This window comes from Syngnathus leptorhynchus, chromosome 2 (genome assembly GCF_054491065.1).
Source record: "Syngnathus leptorhynchus isolate UIUO chromosome 2, UIUO_Slep, whole genome shotgun sequence".
Lineage (NCBI taxonomy): Eukaryota > Metazoa > Chordata > Actinopteri > Syngnathiformes > Syngnathidae > Syngnathus > Syngnathus leptorhynchus.
In genome coordinates this window covers 9,556,585-9,576,898 of record NC_141196.1, presented here as the reverse complement: position 1 = coordinate 9,576,898, position 20,314 = coordinate 9,556,585, and the positions used below count along the sequence as shown (strand labels likewise).

Here is a 20,314-nt window from a genome sequence, read left to right as displayed (position 1 = left end):
CTAAACTGTCATGCCTCCCGGGCATCTCCAAGACACTCCTTTAGCTGCGCCGACCTGGCCAGCTAGAAAAGACGCCCAGCGAGCCTTGCGCTTATATGAAACTAAGGATTCGCCGGCATTTACGCCACAGTGCAGATGCAATGTCTAAGAGACCCTCAACTGCCCTGCGTCATAGTGAAAGCAGTTTCTAATTCCGTAGTTACTAGCGGTTGCATCGATGAGTCGACTTGACTACTGTTGATCTTCATTGTTTGACATAGACAAATTGCTAATCACGTGCCGGCAAAATGTTCTAACGATAACTTTATTCATTATCAAAGTTGTATGATGCAACATGCACCAACATCACGCCATGTTATGGATTCTGAATGCGACGCTTGTGCCGGACTGCGCTTGAAACATATCAATGATGTGATCGATTCATTGACTTTGACTTGAGACTTGACATTACAAAACAGATTCAATAATTAGACCCTGAGTGGTTACACGGTGCAAAATATAAGAAACTCATTGTGTTGCAGGACAGTTTGACTGTCTGTGACGGCATTGTCAAATCAATACAGAATATCTCTATACGTTAAGGGGGCAGCACGATACCTTAATGGTTAGCTCGCATGTCTGCCTCCCAGTTCTGAGCTTTGGGCTTACTGTGTTTGTCTGCATGCACTCCTTGCATAATACAGTCAGTGTTTTGGTCCAGAAAGTTTTGTGTTGTTATATTTTGTGGCCAGTCAATGTATATTGTTGTATTTGTACTCCTGCACAATCACAAAGTATTATTCAGATGACTTGAATATTGGAATAGTTCCTTGGCCTTGCCTTACACTGCGAGTCTATAACTGTAAAAAAAAACAAAAAACCTGATACATCAAGTTTGAAGCGCTTACGGCTAAAATGGCAAAATCAGATACCAAAGTGTTTTACCCCTGAAAGCACATTTGAAAAAAGGTAACATGTTACCAAAGAACCTTCCACAGCTTGGCTAATTCATGCATAGATGGGACTAACTAGCAGCTTTGCATCATCGCCTCAGAACAACCGTTTAATGATATGGGGATGAAGCAAAATGGAGGATGTGAAAGAAGCTGTCTTTAGATCAGTGTTGGCCTGCATGTTGGCCTGCCATCATAGCAGCGAGCGGGCCTGTGTTGTGAACAGCTGGCCGCTCGTCTAATTAAAGATCCAAACGCCTCTGGTGGAGAATGAACTCAACATTTTTGGTGGGGCTCATTGAAGTCGCTGAGGCGGCGGAGAGGCTGCTTGTTTTGGAGTGGAACAGAAATTTGTAATTGGCCCTGTTCTATAATGTTTCATGTCTTAACACAAGCGGCATATACAAAACTAAAAGAAGAAAAATAAACCTACATTCACATGTTCCATATTCCCCCCAGGATGCAAATGGTTGAATCCTGCTTGTCTATTCCTGACGGCAATGATCCAGGAAGTAGACTGCTCACAAAACTTTATTGGTTATGGGGATTGATTTTCATTCCTTGAGTCAAGATTGAACTGTTGCCCTGTCCATGAGCCATAAATAAGTCAGTCCTGTCCATCCAATAAATCATCCTTCATGAGCCAAGAAGTGACCTAAAGGCACATTGAGGAATAAACCAATGCTCATTTGTTTTAAGAATTTGGATTGAGTTTACACTGCAATCCCAATTTTGGATTATCACTTGGTATAATTCGGATATGTCTGATTCTTCATGACCAAGGACTGAAAAAAAAAAAAAAATCAACAAAAACACAAAGTTGGACCAATATTATTTTGATGAGATTATCATGTCTTCGTAATCCTAATCTAGACAAATGTCTGAACAAAAGAATCTGTTTATAATATTGGTCCAATATTGTTGATTATTTTTTTTTTTGGCCTTATGTGATGCGCAGCAATGGCCTGTTAGAAGTCAAGTCAACGCTACGGTAGCCCGACATAACAAATGTGCTACTTGGAGAGGGAAGAGTCCTCCGAGTCTTAGGTGTGACCACACATCCATGCTGGCAAACTGTGATATCATGGCTGAGACACCCCCTTTGCCATGAATCTATCCATGTCCACCCCCCTTCGTTCTCTCACCCCATTACTCATCCTCCCCACTTTGCATCTGAAATTACATTCCCACATTGCACGATGTTTTGTGCTGGTGTTAGGGAAAAATCTGAATTTGTGCGATGAGCGTTCAACAGGAATTGAGAAGGACACTCACGTTTACCGTGTAAATTTGGTTTCTAATCATGGAATGATAAATATTAAATGGCACAACCCCCTAGATCTCGAATTACAATGGTGACAATTTATAACAGGAAACCTTGTTTGATCTTACAGACCACCTTTGCAATAAGGGAAATCGATGACATATGGAATATATCCCGTATTTATGTTTTTATTCATTTACAGTACTTTATTATTTTTTTAAAGATCTTTAAACACATTTGAAAATATTACCAAGACATGTAACGTATAACAAAGAGAGAGTGGGCAATAGCACTGAGTATCTCAAAAATATTGTATAGTGTAGAGGTGTGCCGATCACTCTATGCGATTACAGTTAACAACTCGTTTTTACAAAATAATAATAAAAAAAACATTTCATCTCGAAATATTCCTCAATAATCATGCCCAAAGATATGCATTATAAAATTCACCCAAAGCTGTTGCTTTATGTTGGCTTAAAAAGTAGAACAGCACATAACTTTAAAAAAAAACTAGGCTGTGCTGATATACACTTCTTCTTTCAAATTTACATAATCTCAAACTGTGTCGCCATCTAGTGCTTGAAAGTGGAATCTCTACACACCCAATATACAGCAGAGTTAGACCATCCATCCATCCATTTTCTGAACCGCTTAGTCCCCACGGGGATCGCGGGCGTGCTGGAGCCTATCCCAGCCGTCATCGGGCAGTAGGCGGGGGACACCCTGAACTGGTTGCCAACCAATCGCAGGGCACGCAGAGACAAACAACCATTCGCACTCGCACTCACACCTAGGGACAATTTGGAGTGCTCAATCGGCCTATCAAGCATGTTTTTGGGATGAAACCGGAGTGCCCGGAGAAAACCCACGCGGACACGGGGAGAACATGCAAACTCCACACAGGGAGGGCTAGAGTTGGAATCGAACTCGCACCCTTCTAACTGTGAGGCGGACGTGCTTACCCACTGCGCCGCCAGAGTTAGACCAAAATAGTGTTATTAATTAGAGGCACCGTGAATCAGGAGCCTGCAATGGATTAGGGGTTTATTTATCAAATCCTCATATGCAATGTCACAATCTTTTTATAACACCAAAACCACACTTGCGTGATCCAAATGTGCATGAAATAAAATGCTATACCATTGATTTATAACAAGCATTGCTTCCATGTTGCATTTTCAGCATGCAACACAGTGCTGGAATTAGCCTGCCCCCCCCCCCCCCCCCTCTCTTCTCATCCTACTTGTTAATTACATGTAAAATACCTGAGCTCGCCGCCTGCAATATAATACTCCTCTCTGAATGTTAATTAGCTGCCTGCGAATTAAAAGATTTAAACAAACCAGCTGTGGTGGCTTCCACGACAGAGGAATTAGTGGGGCGTGAGCGTCGCCCTCAGAACCGTCATTACACTGACATTAGTAAGAGGACGTGGCCGTCACATAACCAGGCATAAAAACACAAACCCATCCTGTTCTGTTTTATTTTCAGCGTGTGGAAAATAAGCTTGTGTTATTTTTATTCAGTGTTGCCATGACAACACAACCTCTTTCTCTTTTTTTTTTTTTTGCCCGCCGAATCCGAGGAAGTCGAGGGAAGAAAACATCTTTCTAACATTTATTTTCGATGAGATGCATACATAGTTTTGTCCTTGTGTGCATTCTTTTTATGAGTTTACATGTAATTCTGAGAATGCAGAATTTCACCAAGGTTTACACATTTGCCATTTCTTAAGTCATCATTGGCAAAGGTCATGTACAGTCTTATTTTGATGATGAATTTGTTGAAGTTGTGACCTGACATTCAACACTGAGATGTAGGCTAAATGGGATTTCCCCATATGGCCTACATCTGGACAATGGCGGCTGGTCAATAGAGGGCGCTAGGGCACCGCCCTCCCGTTCAGCTGAGTCACCATGAACAAGACAAATGAAATAATAAAATGAAAATACAATATTATCCAAATAAAAATAGAACAAATTTTACATATCTTATAAGAGGGTATATAGTGCAGTTAATGATGAGATTTTTAAACAATCATTTACCTATATATCGTGTCTTATTTTATGACACAAATTCCAGGTAAGGGCGCAAAGACCATCGACTCTTCTTGGTGAGAGTCTTTTAATTAAAAGTTTGATGTGTCGGCCCCTGTTCAATTAGTGATATTGCCCGAGTTGGATGTTGAATTCCTGTACTGTACATGTTTATAGCTTCAACCTAGCATATACAACTTACGTAGCCTAGCATACAGAGCACGTTTTGTTCAAATGAATGGAAATGTTTTCATGTGATGAGTGCTGAATTTTTTTAATTATTATTTTGTAATCCTAAAAAATGTTATGGCATTATCAGTGATTGGTATTTTAACAAAATTATTTCATCACCTTTGACAAAGTTACTACCAGGAATTGTGCTAGTAATCAATGAATTTATTTGAATAATGAATCTTGTCCATTGCATGCAATGGATCACTTATCAATAACATTTGGAAGCACAATTGAGGCTAACTGGAGTGCACTAATCGGCTGCATCCAGCAGGGGTTCTATTGATTCAATTTTGACGACAGTGTTGCCTTGAGACACAAGCGACCTGTGATGTTCGAACAGTATTTTTCTTTGGCTTTCAAGTGCAATCTAGAGACGAGTGCCGTATGTTGGCAGTAAGCTCAAAATATAAAGCATTCATTCATTCATTTTCTGAACCGCCTTGTCCCCACGGGGGTCGCGGGCGTGCTGGAGCCTATCCCAGCCGTCATCGGGCAGCAGGCGGGGGACACCCTGAGCCGGTTGGCGGCCAATCGCAGGGCACACAGAGACGAACAACCATTCGCAATTTGGAGTGCTCAATCGGCCTATCAAGCATGTTTTTGGGATGTGGGAGGAAACCGGAGTGCCCGGAGAGAACCCACGCGGACACGGGGAGAACATGCAAACTCCACACAGGGAGGGCCGAATCGAACCCGCACCCTCCTAGCTGTGAGGCGGACGTGCTACCCACTGCTTCACCGAGCCACCCCAAAATATAAAGCAAGTGTGACAAATAAGCCATAAGTACAAACTGGCTAACAAGTAGCATTGATAATTGGGATGTTACAGCTTTTAGGTAATGGATATTTGAAAACAGCACACGTAGACCGACCATATAACAATACACAAAGGCATACATTCTTTATCCTCGATAGAAAAACAACTACAGTAATATGATTGCATCTTATTGAAGCACAGAGTGCTGACTTCCTGTATGACTTATTATACTGCTCCCTGGTGGCCAATTATCAACATGGTATCAACAATAAGATGCTCAGCTACATCCAGATAATGCCAATTTCTATGCGGCTACATACAGAATCCCGAGCAAGCCCACGGTAGCTGTATTGCTCGCATGACTGAAATAAAAAATAATAAACGACTGTAGTATTTTGCAGATATTAATCTTTCCAATGATCATTGATTTACTTTGATTTCCTGACTATCTGTCATCGTTATTGTCATAAAGATGTCTTAATTACAAAGAGTAGCTTATTTTGTGTCTTTTGACTGCTCTATTGACTCCGCTGAGCTCTCCAGCCAGCTTCAAGATACGAATGGCAGCTGCAGGACAAAGTCATTAGTTATGCTAAGTGGACGCGCAGATTAATATGGTCAGAAGCATAATTATAGCGAAAGAACAACACTTAATCCCGGGGCTTTCTTGCATGCAAACTGGGCTTTTCCGCTTTATATTTAATCCGTGGTGACTGGGCCTTGTTTGTAAATACTAAGTACTGTATGTCTGTATGCATGACAAGAGCCATTATTGCGTTCCTGATTGTAAAATCTGAACAATACTGTATATGATTACATTATCCATCCATCCATCCATCCATTTTCTGAACTGCTTATCCTCATTAGGTCACGGGTGAGCTGGAATCTCTCCCAGCTGACTTTGAGCTTTAGGCAGGGCATATCATGGACTGGTTGCCAGTCACTTGCAGGGCACACACTTTTAGACAGCTATTTCATATCATGGTATCGCATAGCACCCGGTTTTTCCTTTAAGGGACAATGTATTTCTCCAATAAAAAATGGTTCCATGCGTATGTATAGGTGTAATATACATGAAAGCGGACCGATTGGATTCGGTTTGATTTGATGCACTCACACTTTTTAAATATTTTTCCAATAAATTTTTATTCCAACCTTATTAGAAAAAAATGTCGCTATTTATCCTGGAAAACTGTAGAGTAATCATTTTTTTCCTCATCATATAAAAGTCACCACACTGAAAAAAAATCACAAATATTCCACATTTTGATGAGTTAATTTCTAATTTAGCCGTATTAATATAATAAATACATGTTTGGTTTTAAGAACTCATTCTTTCAAGACTCACCAGGTTGAAATTAGCCTCGCTGTTCACTCGAGGCTAGTGCAGAGACAAAAAGCTCTTGGTGGTTGGTAGTCAGACACCTCCATTAAAGGCCTTTAATGTGTTGTTGACTTCCTTAATGATTCTGTCAGGCATTTTCTCCACTGAAGCTAAGTGGCTGAAAAATAGCTCGTTGACTGCAAACGCCAAAGAATCATACGAGCATCGTTGGGTCCCTCGGGGTTAGTGGAAGGGCGGAAGGCGGGAAATCGTTCAGAATGCCGTTTCATTTAATTAGAAGTCTGCATGTAAGCAAATGCAGTGAGTGCAATTGAATGACTGAATTATGACCGGGTGATGTGCAATTTGATAGCACCATCATCAGCAGTTGGTGCCCTAACATTACGGTGCCAAAAAGTGCTCACTTATTTTGGTACCTGTCGCGAAGGTCTCTATTTCCAGAGACATCCACATGCGCAGTGGCCCAAATGTTGCCGTTTCCTCTTCTTGGACATGAAGCCAGCGGACTGACAATTTGGTCCTCGTTTAAATATCGGTGTGGCTAGTCGAACAGGATTTGGGTGAGTTTGATCAAGGAACGGTCGGATTCTCTGGTCTGAGGACATGTGGTGGATGTCTGACATATTTCTCTCATAACCGTTCCCAAACCCGCTGAATCATTGTATTATATACAGCTATGGGGGTGCACATGAACGATTGCCGTGGGGAGGGGGTTTTCGCCAAGTGCCCACTTCATGCCGCAGATGTGTTTCCGACATGCGGAGTCTCTATTGCATGACGTGTTTGCTGAATTTAAAGGAAATAAAATTAGCCTCTTTGATTGCCCGTGAATGAAGTCAGCTGTGATCACCTCACAGTGGCGCAGCCCTCCATCTCGGAGTGGCCTGCGAAATTGGCTTTAATTTTTGATCATTTTGATTTTGTCTTTTGAATTCTTTTTATGTTTTTAAAGCAAGTTGGTTAGTTTTTAGTACATTGAAAATGTTTTGTTTTTGTTTGATTTTTACTAGTTTCAGTCTTATTTTTTCAAATAAATTCAGTATTTTCGAGTGCAAGATAAAAAGAAGGCACAAAGACAACGAAGGTGAAAACAAACAATTATAGTTTTAGTTAGTTTTTTAAAAGTAAGGGGCAGTTTGAGTTAGTTTATTTTGATTTTAAAATAATTTTCGTTTTATTTTATTTTGTTAACCAAAGCGTTCTTTCATGTCCCCCCCCCTACTAACCTTGGGCCTAACCTGCCTCTGAGAATCAAAGATTCATATGCCGACCACGAAAAACTATCGCAGCATTTAAACCGAGGCGTTTTGTAATGTGATTACAGTTTACAGGTAAAGCATTTTATCCTTATTGTACACTAAACCAAGCTGTACTGGTTGGTTCTACAGAGCAGGACGGGGTTCCGCCATGAGGAGACACTGAGTGCATTACAAGGGGAGCCTTCAAATCTGTGCAACATAAATGTGTGTTCATTGGCACTTCCCTGTCGTATCGGCTGTGATGGCTGATGTAGTCGTAATGGAGGTCTTGTAACAACAGTCGCCTGTCAGATTTCTCAGCGAAACACAAACATAGTCGTTGTCAATCTGTCAGATTCCTAATGGGGGGTTGTTAGCCCCACAAACACAACTGCGGCGCCGCTGTCGCTGTGCAACCAGCCTTGATGCGATCCAAACCGGCTGCGCTCTCACTGCATTTATGCATTCGGGGTGTTGTCACGCTTCTTTTTTTTTATTCAATGTTCTCCTCTCCACAAGATGTCTCCCTCATTGGTGCTCACTGAGCCGTCTGCGTCACGTTAATGGAGTTTGTGACAAGGAGAGTGAAGGTCGCTGTGCGAGCCCGCTCTCCTCCACGGGATCTCGGTTATCGGCAGCGTTTTTTGGGACGCTGCGTGCTGCATAGCCTTTCTCACCCCTACCTCACCCCCATCCCAACTCCTTCTCCTATGCGGACACTCGACCGGCTCTGAATGCATAGAATCCCAAATTCCAGTTGCTTCTGATTGTGCTGAGTCGAGGACAGACATAGTTTTGATTTCCAAAGGATTCTTGTGAGCTGCGGTTATGTGGATGTTTTGGGATTCATTCTTTTAGTTTAGTTTAATCATGAGCTTATAGGACCAATTTCCCCCGTTTTGTATTTGTTTTACCACGTTTATGAATAGACAAGCACACATTTTAATTGTAGTTTTTATGATGAGCTTACAGGACAGGCTGACTAAATAATGAAAAGTAGAACAATAGCACAGAGGAGTATAAAATGAATTATGCAAACAAGAAAACACAAAATGGTGACTTGCACAATATTAATATGAAAAGCAAGTTTTAAAATATATATTTTTATCTGTGATCTCACTCTTTGGAAATCTCAAAGATCGTTCAGCACTAGGATGAAGTTCTCATCTATGCATATGTGCCCGGCAATTGACTTGTGTACCAAAGTTAGATGTGATCGACTCCAAGATCACATGTTGCAATGCAAAATGGTGGAGTTCGTTGGGGGCTGCATTAAAGGCTATCAGTAGCGAGAGATGTTTGGTAGTGTGCATGCAAAGGCACCATCTGTAATCTGGTAATTGCACTCGCAACGTCACAGCACCGCCAGCAACATCATGCAGGTGTTGGCTACATCAACAAAGCCACAAAGCTAAACAACAACGCACACTTAACTGAGCGCGAATAAAAACAAGACACCGACACCTTGGCGCTATTCAAATCCCTCAAGTTTTGAGTGCAATTTTTCTTATTTAGCAAGTTGACGTTAAAACTACTCGAGATGATGCGTGAAAATTCGGCGTAAATAGCTACATGTAAATTACAAGCGACAAATAAAGGGCTAGCTTTATTGGTGCTCTGTCTGAAGCTGATTTATGAGTGACAAAGCCAAAGGACATCCCCTAAAATCATAGTTGCGTTAGTTTTAAACCAACAAGCAGAATGTGTTGGAAATGTTAAAGACAAGTTTTGTTTTTAATAACTTCTTTAGACACTCGTCTCTAAATATAGGTGAGGCATCCATTTGGTTGATTGCAGCAAAGGATACTAGATTAAAAGGTTGGACTATCAAAAATCTGATCACTGGTCAATTTTTATTTCCTTCATACAATAAAGACCGACCAATGGAAACAAATTTGAGTTCACATGTAAATTCTGTATCTAGAAGAAATGCTTGGACCGCAGCAGTTCAAACCGCCTGCGCTTGCTCAAGATGGCGACAAGCCCGGCGCCGTCAAGCAGCAGCTAACGATCCCATAGGTGATGGAGCTGTGCGATCGGCAACCGGAAAATGAGACAGAGAGGGAGCGAGAGCGTGAGAGGAAAAGCTTCAGCGGGAGCTCCGGGTAACGGGGCAAGGACATCAAAGTCCTCACTTGACTTTTCCCTCTTACAACAACAACATCAACATGGCAGGAGCTCTTTTACGCAGCGTTTCGTTAGCGAAAGAGCGAGACCCAAAAAGTGGGGAGTGCTTCGTCACGCCGGTTCGCGGTGGGGGGGAAAAAACGAGGCATGATGACGGCCTTGTTTTACAGGCTGTATTCCTTCATTACAGCAATGGCTCCGCTCAACACCGTAAAAGAGAACATAACAACCGCAGTGCTGTATTTCTCCGTGGGTGTGTGGGTGTCAACAGTGAGAAGCAGAGAAAGAGAGATGAGGTGTAAACGCAAAAATATTTCTTCACTACTTCTGGCTATTCATCACCAAGGCGAATTAAAAGCCAAGCCCAGCCAGCCAGGAGCAACAGAGAAAGCGCCCAAGCCCCAGCTGGAGAAAGCTATTGGCTATTTGCATCCCGGGCAAAATTGTCTCAATAAAGCGGAAAGTTTCGTCATTTGTTCCAGCGGAGGCGGATATTTTTAGCACGACAACAGTCAGCCAGCTGAGAACGTTACCCCCCTGGTTATGATGTCAAAATTAGGAGAGGATTGTTGAATTTCTACCCGCCGAGCGAAGCCGCGATGGCCCGCGGTACGAGCGCTGGCCTTTGAGTGTGCGATCGACCTTTTGAATGACCTCTTTAGCTTGTGGAGCGTGTACAGCGTGTGGCCGCACGTGTATGCTAGGGTCTTATTTACTTGTATGTGAAGGATGACTTTGTTGACACTTTGTAGTAAATTACAGACAAGACAGTTTTGGCTTGTTTGTACACATAAGCTGAATTCATGTGCAAATCTCACATGAGGCATTTTATAAACACGATCGAAATGCTCGCTGAAATTTAAACCGCGATTGCGATAAGAAGGGGCAATTTCTTTGTATTAATTTCCAAAACAATCCAGCTTTATTTGTGACTATAACCTTAGAGATGATAAACACTCTTGTATTTCTTGATATGCTAATGTTTTTAAGGTCCTATCTATTTTTTTTTTGCAAACACAGGCAATACATTAATCTATATACTAATACAATATGAGTTTTATTATACATACATGAATGTTTTGGTCTTATAGTATTTTTTTAAGGTAATGTTAATAAATGAACTGTCTTTCATATTAATTCATGGTGCATTCGCATTACACTGAGATAAATGCTAATGCACCATGAATTAATATGAAAGACAGTTTATTTATTAACATTACCTTAAAATTTTTTTTCTACCAAACACATCAGGTGTACATAAAAAGGAAGTGGGTAAATCAAAACAAAACAATAATGAAAACAAATGACATGGCAACAGAAGGAAATTATCGTGGCATCCTCACCGGCCAATTTTATCACTTCACTTTATCACTTGTTTCTTTCATGAAACAATATGTCAACATGTGGACTAGAGTAATTTGATAGTTATATGACGAAAGCATGTCACGGGCATGTTAGGCACATTTTGCCTAAGTAATACTGGAAACAAACTTTAAGAATGACACTCAGTTGAGCACAGACCTCCTGTTTTAGCCTTTAGTAAAAGCCATTGGTATATGCTCATTCGCATTTTAGCAAGCTACTTCCGTCTTTGTGGAGGATGACTGAATTGATTGTTGATTATTTGCTACGAATTGAAGTGCATTCTTTTTGAATCCTCCTAAAATGTTCATGAGAACAGAGACCCGTGTTTGATTATTTATATTTATGTAATTGTGCTCAGAATCCATCCATTGACTTGGTCCTCTCTCCCATAGGACTACACGTTGACCATGTACTTCCAGCAAGCGTGGCGGGATAAACGCCTCTCCTACTCCGAGATCGCCTACAACCTCACTCTGGACAACCGAGTGGCCGACCAACTGTGGGTCCCGGACACCTACTTCCTCAACGACAAGAAGTCCTTTGTGCACGGCGTCACCGTCAAGAACAGGATGATCCGCCTGCATCCCGACGGCACCGTGCTTTATGGACTCAGGTAAGCCGCTTAAAGCTGCCCCCTCTTGTGTGCCATGATTAGCGCATTGATTACCAAGCGTAATGAGCTAACGAGGTTGTATCTGGTGCATCTAACCGGCCTGTTATTATCATGTACTGTATGCTGGTTTATTGGAACTAATGTGGCTTAGATTTGACTCACTCAAGCCTGGCACAATGTCTAAAGCTGGGCTGGGATTTATGGTCCAAGAGCATTTGATCCAGTTTATCATGCAATTACATTGAGTCCCTGCCTTTTAGTTCAACTATTTGTGTTTTATTTCGTGGAATCTATCCTCGGCGGCTCGGTGGCGCACTGGCCTCACGATTCCACCTCCGGCCCTCCCTGTGTGGAGTTTGCATGTTCTCCCCGAGCCTGCGTGGGTTTTCTCCGGGCACATCCCAAAAACATGCTTGGTAGGCCGATTGAGCACTCCAAATTGTCCCTAGGTGTGAGTGCGAGTGTGAATGGTTGTTCGTCTCTGTGTGTCCTGCGATTGGCTGGCCACCGGTTCAGGGTGTCCCCCGCCTACTGCCCGATGACGGCTGGGATCGGCTCCAGCACGCCCGCGACCCCCGTGGGGACTAAGCAGTTCAGAAAATGGATGGATGGATGGAACCTATCCTCATCCAGTCGCTAAAAAAGATGCCACAAGATGGCGCCAAAGACCCAGCTAATAGGAAAGTAGCAATTAGTGTTTTTGAATCGTAGTTACGGTTCAAACTATTTCAATGTTGGGAATTTTTTGGTGGATACAAATTACTTTCCTACTATTCACGGCAGGGCTCGACCTTTAAATTGGGGTTTATCGTAACCCACAAATGCTGGTAATAAACATTAGTTTGATCATTGCATCATATTTTCTCCGTAAGTGGAGTATAGCCCACCGACGACTATATAAAAATGGAAATGGCTGAAAAAGGTTTCCTACATCTACTTTAAAAGATTTTAGAAGTTTATTGTTAATAGTTCTTTCCAATAGAACTTGTAACAATTCTTCTTGTAACAGTTTAACAATTGAGTGCGGCATCACTAAAATCTTTTTCTCAATGGAGTCAAAGTTTTCCTATAAAGCGTCAAGTTTTTCGTGACATTCTTGTCTACCCTTGACTGTAAAATTAAACGTACCTCACACAGAATATCGTGGCATCCTCACTGCAAAGAAAAAGCCGTTGCCATGGAAAAACTATGTTTGCGCAATTCAGTGACATGAGGTAATTCAAAAGAAGCTCAAGGCTGTATGCAACGAACACATTCAACAAGACAACGTGGATGACGTTGCCGCACAATATATAAACGAATCCATTTGAATCCAATTATAAAATGGCTACTATAGAATTTTTAGGATTCTTTTTAAAGTTCTGCTCCATACTTGCGCCAGAGTTGGGGGTCAAAGTAAATCACATACCTGGATAACCAGTGTTCCAAGGGCGTTAGTCTAATGTCATACTATTAGTGACATACAGTACACATAAACTTATCTGTTTATTTGTTAAAGATGCACAGTTGACTTTAACAAAAAGCTACAGTCGTTATTCAGTCTAAAATACTTCAAAAATATTTAAGATAACCCTCAAAAGCTCATGTATAAAACAAAATGATAAGATGAAATCGAAGGACATTTTATATTTACTTCTGATAAGATTTGGTGTATTTTTATTGTTATGCTGAAATATAGTTTAGTAATCATCCGTTATTAATAAACACTATTTTACCATCATTGACAATAGTTTTTAATTATGGTTTTATTAATTTACTTTTCGTTAACTATAATAACCTTGCAGAAATCAGAATACAATTGTGTTTGAACCAATCAAAGTAGCATTTGAGGACACACTTCAAATGACAAAAAAACTAATGTGTTTACATTAGTTTAAAACCCTTAAAACTGCTGGGTTAAAAATTGGACTGACCCACAAAGTTGGGTCAATTCCACCCAACATTGGTTTGTTTTGCAGGAAAAAAAAATTCTGTTGTTTGGTGCAAAAAAAAAAAAAAGTGGCTTGCTTTGTGTTGTGTTTTGTTTCGTCAGTCCAATTTCTAACCCAAATTGGGTTGTTTTTGACCCAGCAGTTCCAAGAGTGTGCCCTGTTGTTGTGCCTTGGTTCTGAACTCTGCAGTATGACACTAGAGTCTTCAATTTGCTGCTGCAGTCCTTCTCGCTGCCCTCAATCCCTTCTCCAGTAAAACTCCATATGCTGAAAAATAAATGCAAAAAACTTTGTGCTCAATATGAAGTTGAAACCCGTCGTACCTTCCTGCAGCACCTTACTTCGGTTTAGCTCCTATTGGGTCTCTGTGATCTTGCCCACTGCCTTCCAAGATGTTCCCACTTCCTTGAACTCTTATCTCGACTGTCCTCCGCCAGGTGTCCTTGCCTCTATAGTGGTTCTCGGAAAAAGCCTGCCTCGTCATGTTGGAGGGAAGTTTTCTCAAGGACTTTCCACATTTTATTTATGTTTTATTTTGTGATTGTTGCTAATGAATAATGAAATCAGTTCTCATTCTGGACAATGAATTTCATGGATATTACACAAGCCTCTGTTTGAAAGGCTCTAGTTGTGGTTTATGCTGTCCTCCGTGTTTTTGGTCTGTGACTTGCTGGATGTCCTTGCCTTGTCTGTTCTTCTTAATACCTTTGGGATGCCGAGGTGCTCTGATCATTTTTGCGAGGTGTGTATGGCAAAAGTGCCACTTTCCTAATTTAGCTGCTCACGTCCCTTGATGATCATGAAAATCTATAATTGATTTGTCCCCATCAATAATGAAGCAGCCAATACAAACAACCGAGCCGACGGATCGGACCGAGCCGGTTCAGCTCGTCTGCAAGTCGTCTCCGCTTGGCATTGAACAGGCGTACTTCGGAGGAGAATGCAATCTATAATTGATAACTCCCAATCAATAATGTATCAGTTCAATATAAAGACCAAATCTGAATCGGTGGCCGCACAGCCCGGCACGGCCCGTCTGTCGCCACGCTGCCGATCCGTCGCTCCCCTCCCTCCTTTAGCGCGTTGGCACATTTGCACCTTTAAAAACAAACGAAAAAAATGGTTTCTAATTCAAGATGTTGCTGCATTCAGTCATTCTCTCGCTAGACACGGAGATGCCTTTTTTTTTTTTTTTGTTGCGCAAAGGCTCCTTAAAATATTAAAGCATCTGCACTGCACCAGATTATTCATCCCAACATTTTGTTGAGAAATGTAATTCATAACACTCTGAGCCAATTATATAAGACCAACACATATGCTTTGCATAACTGCCAAAAGAAATGGAGGACGGGAGAGAGGCCTTGTTGTGAATTTGCGGGTGTGCGTGCGGCAGAGAGAGATGCAGTTGTTATCTCACATACGTTGTCCTTGTCAGTGCCGGGTGCCTCCCGGCTCCTCCGTTATTTGCTTCGTGGGTTTGGTTCAGGTTTTATTTGATGCTAGCGCGTCCAGACACAAGCTGCTGTCAGAGTCAGGCCGTCCAGATGCCTGAGTGCTCTGAGCAGGCTGACACATACCTGCAGAGACGGGCGGGCTGTTTGCAACAGCAGGGCTGGAGTGGATGTGCGCAAGATGGCCAACTCACAGGGAAAAGACAACGTACGTCAACGCATCCACGGAATCACAGTGCGTGTCCGTGATGACAATCACTCAGTAGCATGGAAATCCTGCCCCAAGTCTCACATTCAACGGTTCACTGCTATTAATTTTGACCAAACGGGTTGAAAAATGAAGATGGCGGGAATTGAGGGGGTGGGGCTTAACTAAGCCAGTCCAACAAAGATGCACGGATAGGTTAACGTGTCATTTGAAGTTTTCCCAAGAGTCAAATCATGCCTATGAAAGGAACAAGGATGCTCATAGCGTATTTGTGCATGCTAAATTATTTCAGCATTCAGCATGGATAAGAACACTTTAAAATTCTCCCACCTCATCACGATACGTATGAATTTCTTTCGATGAATAACTATTGCAACATACATGATACAAGGCTAACGTTTATAAAACAATCAAGAAGATGTTTTGAAAATGATTGCCTTGAAGCATTCATACCTGCAAGTACACAAATAAAACGGTCCTCCCTTACAGCCTTTGATGACTTATTGCCTTGAGATAGTCAGAAGATTGCATGATTTACTGCTATGCCTATAAAAACGACCAAGGACATTGTTGTGAAAGATTGACTTGCAGCATTCACCCCGACGAGTAAACCAGTAAAACTGTCCTCCCTTTGCCCCGAAGAGGCCAAAACACAACTCAGCAGGACAACTCCAAAGTAATATACAGTCGCCAGTGTGTGTGTGTGTGTGTGTGTGTGTGTGTGTGTACACGAGAGAGAGAGCGAGAGAGAGAGAGAGAGAGAGAGAGAGAGAGAGAGAGAGAGAGAGAGAGAGAGAGAGAGAGAGAGAGAGAGAGAGAGAGAGAGAGAGAGAGAGAGAGAGAGAGAGAGAGAGAGAGAGAGAGAGAGAGAGAGAGAGAGAGAGAGAGAGAGAGAGAGAGAGAGAGAGAGAGAGAGAGAGAGAGAGAGAGAGAGAGAGAGAGAGAGAGAGAGAGAGAGAGAGAGAGAAAGAGAGAGAGAGAGAGAGAGAGAGAGAGAAAAAGAGAGAGAAAAAGAGAGAGAAAAAGAGAGAGAAAGAAAGAGAAAGAAAGAGAAAGAAAGAGAGAGAACCTGTGTACACACACACAAGCAATACACACACACACACGCGCACACGCGAATACTCGATTTTGAACTCAGATGTTGCACAAAAACATGTAGTGAGAGAGGAAAGACCACACAAGACCTCCTGAAGCATGATGCTCAAAATTCACAGGCAAAGGTCAAGAGAGGAAGATCCAGAGAGAAAGAGACGTGAAGGTCAGACTTCATTCAAAATGGAGAAACTATTAGGATTCTCCCTCCCTACCTCCCTCCCTCCCTCCCTCCCTCCCTCCCTCCTCCTCTCGCTACCTCGCCCCACTCGTTATCTTTCGCGCTCCCTTTTGTGAGAGGACGTATCCTCGCAGCTCAATAAAAGGGATTGCTTGGGCCAGGATGAAAAAAAAAAGATGCTGAGTAGAGGAAGAGGCATTGAATCCTGCCCTCTTCAAATCGATACACTCAATCTGCACCTTTAAAGTTATCAATCTCACCCTCGGGCCGATGATCAAACAAGGCTGGTCGGTATGTTGGGTGTGTGTGGATAAGCCTGGACTTTGGCACAGCGGACATTTTATTTTGAAATTTGGCTGCGCAGGGAGCTCTCTACTCAAAATGGAGGCGTCTACTCCATCTTCACTTCATTGTCTGGCTTCATTACGGGGTAAAATATGATTGGATGCAAATGTCAGGTTGATTACGGCACGCTCACATTCGTAAGCTGGCACTCTTGAATTCACTTTGAGCTGTGACGCGGCCTCGGAATGAATTTCTGTCTGGGAATTTGTGGTGGTTGTGCTATGTCCGTAAACAAGGTCATTGGGAACAAAGGTGCACGGCTCCCCTCAGGGGGGGTCCTCGCACACACACACACACACACACACACACACACACACACACACACACACACACACACACACACACACACACACACACACACGCGCAGCGGCTAGGCCGGGAACATGCAGCAAAAACAGCCTTTTTTTAGAACTGCATGTCCTATTAGCTCGGACGCAGAGCAAATGTAGCGTGTTTGAATCTGCGTGATATGCTCCGGCGAGGTCTCTCCTCCGGCAGGTCGGGCTGAGAGGGGGGGACCGGCTCGGACCGGCCCGGCCTGGCCCGGCCCTGCCGTGATGGAGATGAAGCGCAAACAAGCCTGCATGCCGCAGAGCTCTACTTTCACTCAGAGAAGCAAAGACAAAAGGAGGAAGGAGACAGGATGGCGCCTCCTGCACAAATATCTATCTCATCACCTCGCTCATTGTTTGTTTCTTATTAATCGTTGTTATTTGACACGCCAGCTCGGTCGGCTAAGGGTAGCTCAATCCCCTTCTTGATCAGCAATGCGGAGTCTCTGTCAGACAGAAAAGCTTCGAGACTTCTGCTGATGATGTAGGTGGGCTATAAATAGTCTGGTATTTATACCCCTGCCGTTTTGGCCTCATTTTTTTTTTTTTTTTTTGTTCCTATCCCCTACTTTGCTTCCTCTTCGCTTCTGTAACGATTTAGTGGCACCGTTGACGAGTCGCGATCGATGACTTGCCAGAACACTAAGACTGAAACAACATTTTAGCCATAAATGGGTAAAGTAGGGCGGGATTTTGACTCCTGCGTTAATCCCCCAATGCGCCACGGCTCTGCTAACTGGCTCTTACATAAGAGCCCAGAGAGCAAGAAAAAGGAGGCAGAATGTGAGAGTGAGGAAGACTGTCTCTCTCTATCTCAAAACATGAAATCCCCAACCAACCCGGCTGGGTCCGGCAGAGCACATATTTTACAGAGGAACATTTCAAATAACACTTTTCCAGTACAACTGTTTGTTCTCATGTATTAAAGCTAAAGATAATTTGGACGGTATTTGAGATATTAGCAAAATTCCAACATGTGATTGTGGCTGACTTTCTTTCTAACTATCAATGCAGTCTTACTTTGACTTCTATATTGATTTTATTCTTGGACTGCAGCAATCGAATAATTTGGTATTTGGATATCTTACTGAAAATTCGATCCAATAATGAAGTGTATGGATCGCAATAAAAATGTATATCTTTGGTTAAAAAAGAATTATGAATGCAGAAGAGATAATATGAGGATATTTAAAGGGCTGACATGACAGTTGAGGAGATTTGTTCTAACTAGCGATGGTAGATTATACTCAATTAGCTAACAATGTTACTCTACTGGAAATAAAACAAAAAACAACAAACACAGCAAGGTAGTTACTAATTTTGCTCACACCAAGTCTAGCTTCTTCCACTTTGTATTTCCCTTCAGTGTAAATGCCACCAGTAACCACATGTACGTAGATTTTGATTGTCATGTGTAGGGCCTCTGACATTTTAGAAATACATTTACAGTATATAAGATGCCGTCTATATAGAAGCTTTTTTTTTTTTTTTACGTTGGTCTTGTTCCCAAGACAAATGGCAGCAGCCTTCTTAGTAAAATTGCCTTTCAAATCACATACGAGCCCAGCCTGGATGATGTTGTTTTCTTATTTTCACATTTCCACTTTGCCCACTGTGTTTCCCCAAAGCAAATATCAGGCAAATGTGCATGAGGCAAATGTCAGGAAACGCACACACGTGCATAGGCACATGCACATGCACGCACACGCCAGTGTAGAAGTCAGAATGTCGGAATATTTCAGTCACTGTCAGTACGGAAACAAATCATTATTTCTTTTGGCAGCATGCAGATTCCATTACACTGCTCCTTCTCTGTAGTTTTGGTGCTATATTGGGTTATTGATGCTTTGTGTAATTCTGACATGGTCAAAGAAGTCAGTTAATTTATTGCAAGGAAGCGATAGAAGCGGGAAAAAGGTAATGAAGTCAACTGAATTTGAAATGACGACTATTAGGAGTGTTAGCTTGCGCAATCTTACAACATTGGGTTATCGGACCTGATGGCATTAATTGGGCTACTGTTCTTACACATCCGAGCCTTGGTGTAAACCCCTCATTTATAAATTGGCTTAATCTGTATTTATGGAGCTGGTTAAATGAATAAAGTTATGTTGAGTGCCACTTTATTTGAATACAAACGAGTAAGCGTACACTATGTTGTGGAAAAATATGCCTCCTTGTAAAATAATCTGTTTAGTTTCATTGCCGACAGACCCTGTAAGTAATAAAAATGCCGAGTCAGCAATAGCACCTTGCAGCAGGTATTTTTTTTTTCTGTATTGCTATAAATTACAATCTGTGCAAGCTTTTAAAGGTCAAACAATAAAATATCTCAAAAACCTAATGCACTAGAAAAAGTGAAGCCCTTCTTTAAAAATCTGCGTCAAAAATACATTGAGGGAGACATAAAACAAATTTCTGATTTGCTGTTGACCAGTGTTATCGGTCCATCCCTAAAACTGCTAAAAAATCCACAACAACCCGTCGAGTGGTTTAGAAAATCAGCACAGCATTTTTCAAATGTGGGAATCTTTGCTATAATCATGCTTGATGGCAGCGAACAACCTGGTGTCTATTTTGGTGTCTAGGATCACCACGACTGCAGCCTGCATGATGGACCTGCGCCGTTACCCTCTCGATGAGCAAAACTGCACCCTGGAGATCGAAAGCTGTAAGTACCGTCGTCCCTGACAACGGGCTCTCACTCCCACTCGTCGACGTAGATTTCGATCCCACCTACGTATGCAGCTCTCTGGGTTGGGGGGGGGGGGCAAGGTAGAATGCGGCGTGATAAGGCGGGATGTAAAATGCTGAGAGAAGCTGATGAGATTTGAGGAGATACAGATCAAGAAGAGGAACATCA

The 20,314-nt window shown here is 42.2% G+C and overlaps 1 protein-coding gene across 7 annotated transcripts in view; it reads left to right on the top strand.

Moving 5' to 3' along the window:
- Positions 1-20,314, top strand: part of gabrb2a (gamma-aminobutyric acid type A receptor subunit beta2a) — a 42,296-nt gene that overhangs the window by 12,976 nt on the left and 9,006 nt on the right. For all 7 annotated transcript variants that reach the window (XM_085900959.1, XM_085900974.1, XM_085900982.1 and 4 more), the window contains 2 exons: positions 11,691-11,911; positions 20,040-20,122. In XM_085900959.1, coding sequence (XP_085757085.1) covers positions 11,691-11,911; positions 20,040-20,122 — 304 coding nt within the window. The remainder of the gene's footprint in view (positions 1-11,690; positions 11,912-20,039; positions 20,123-20,314) is intronic.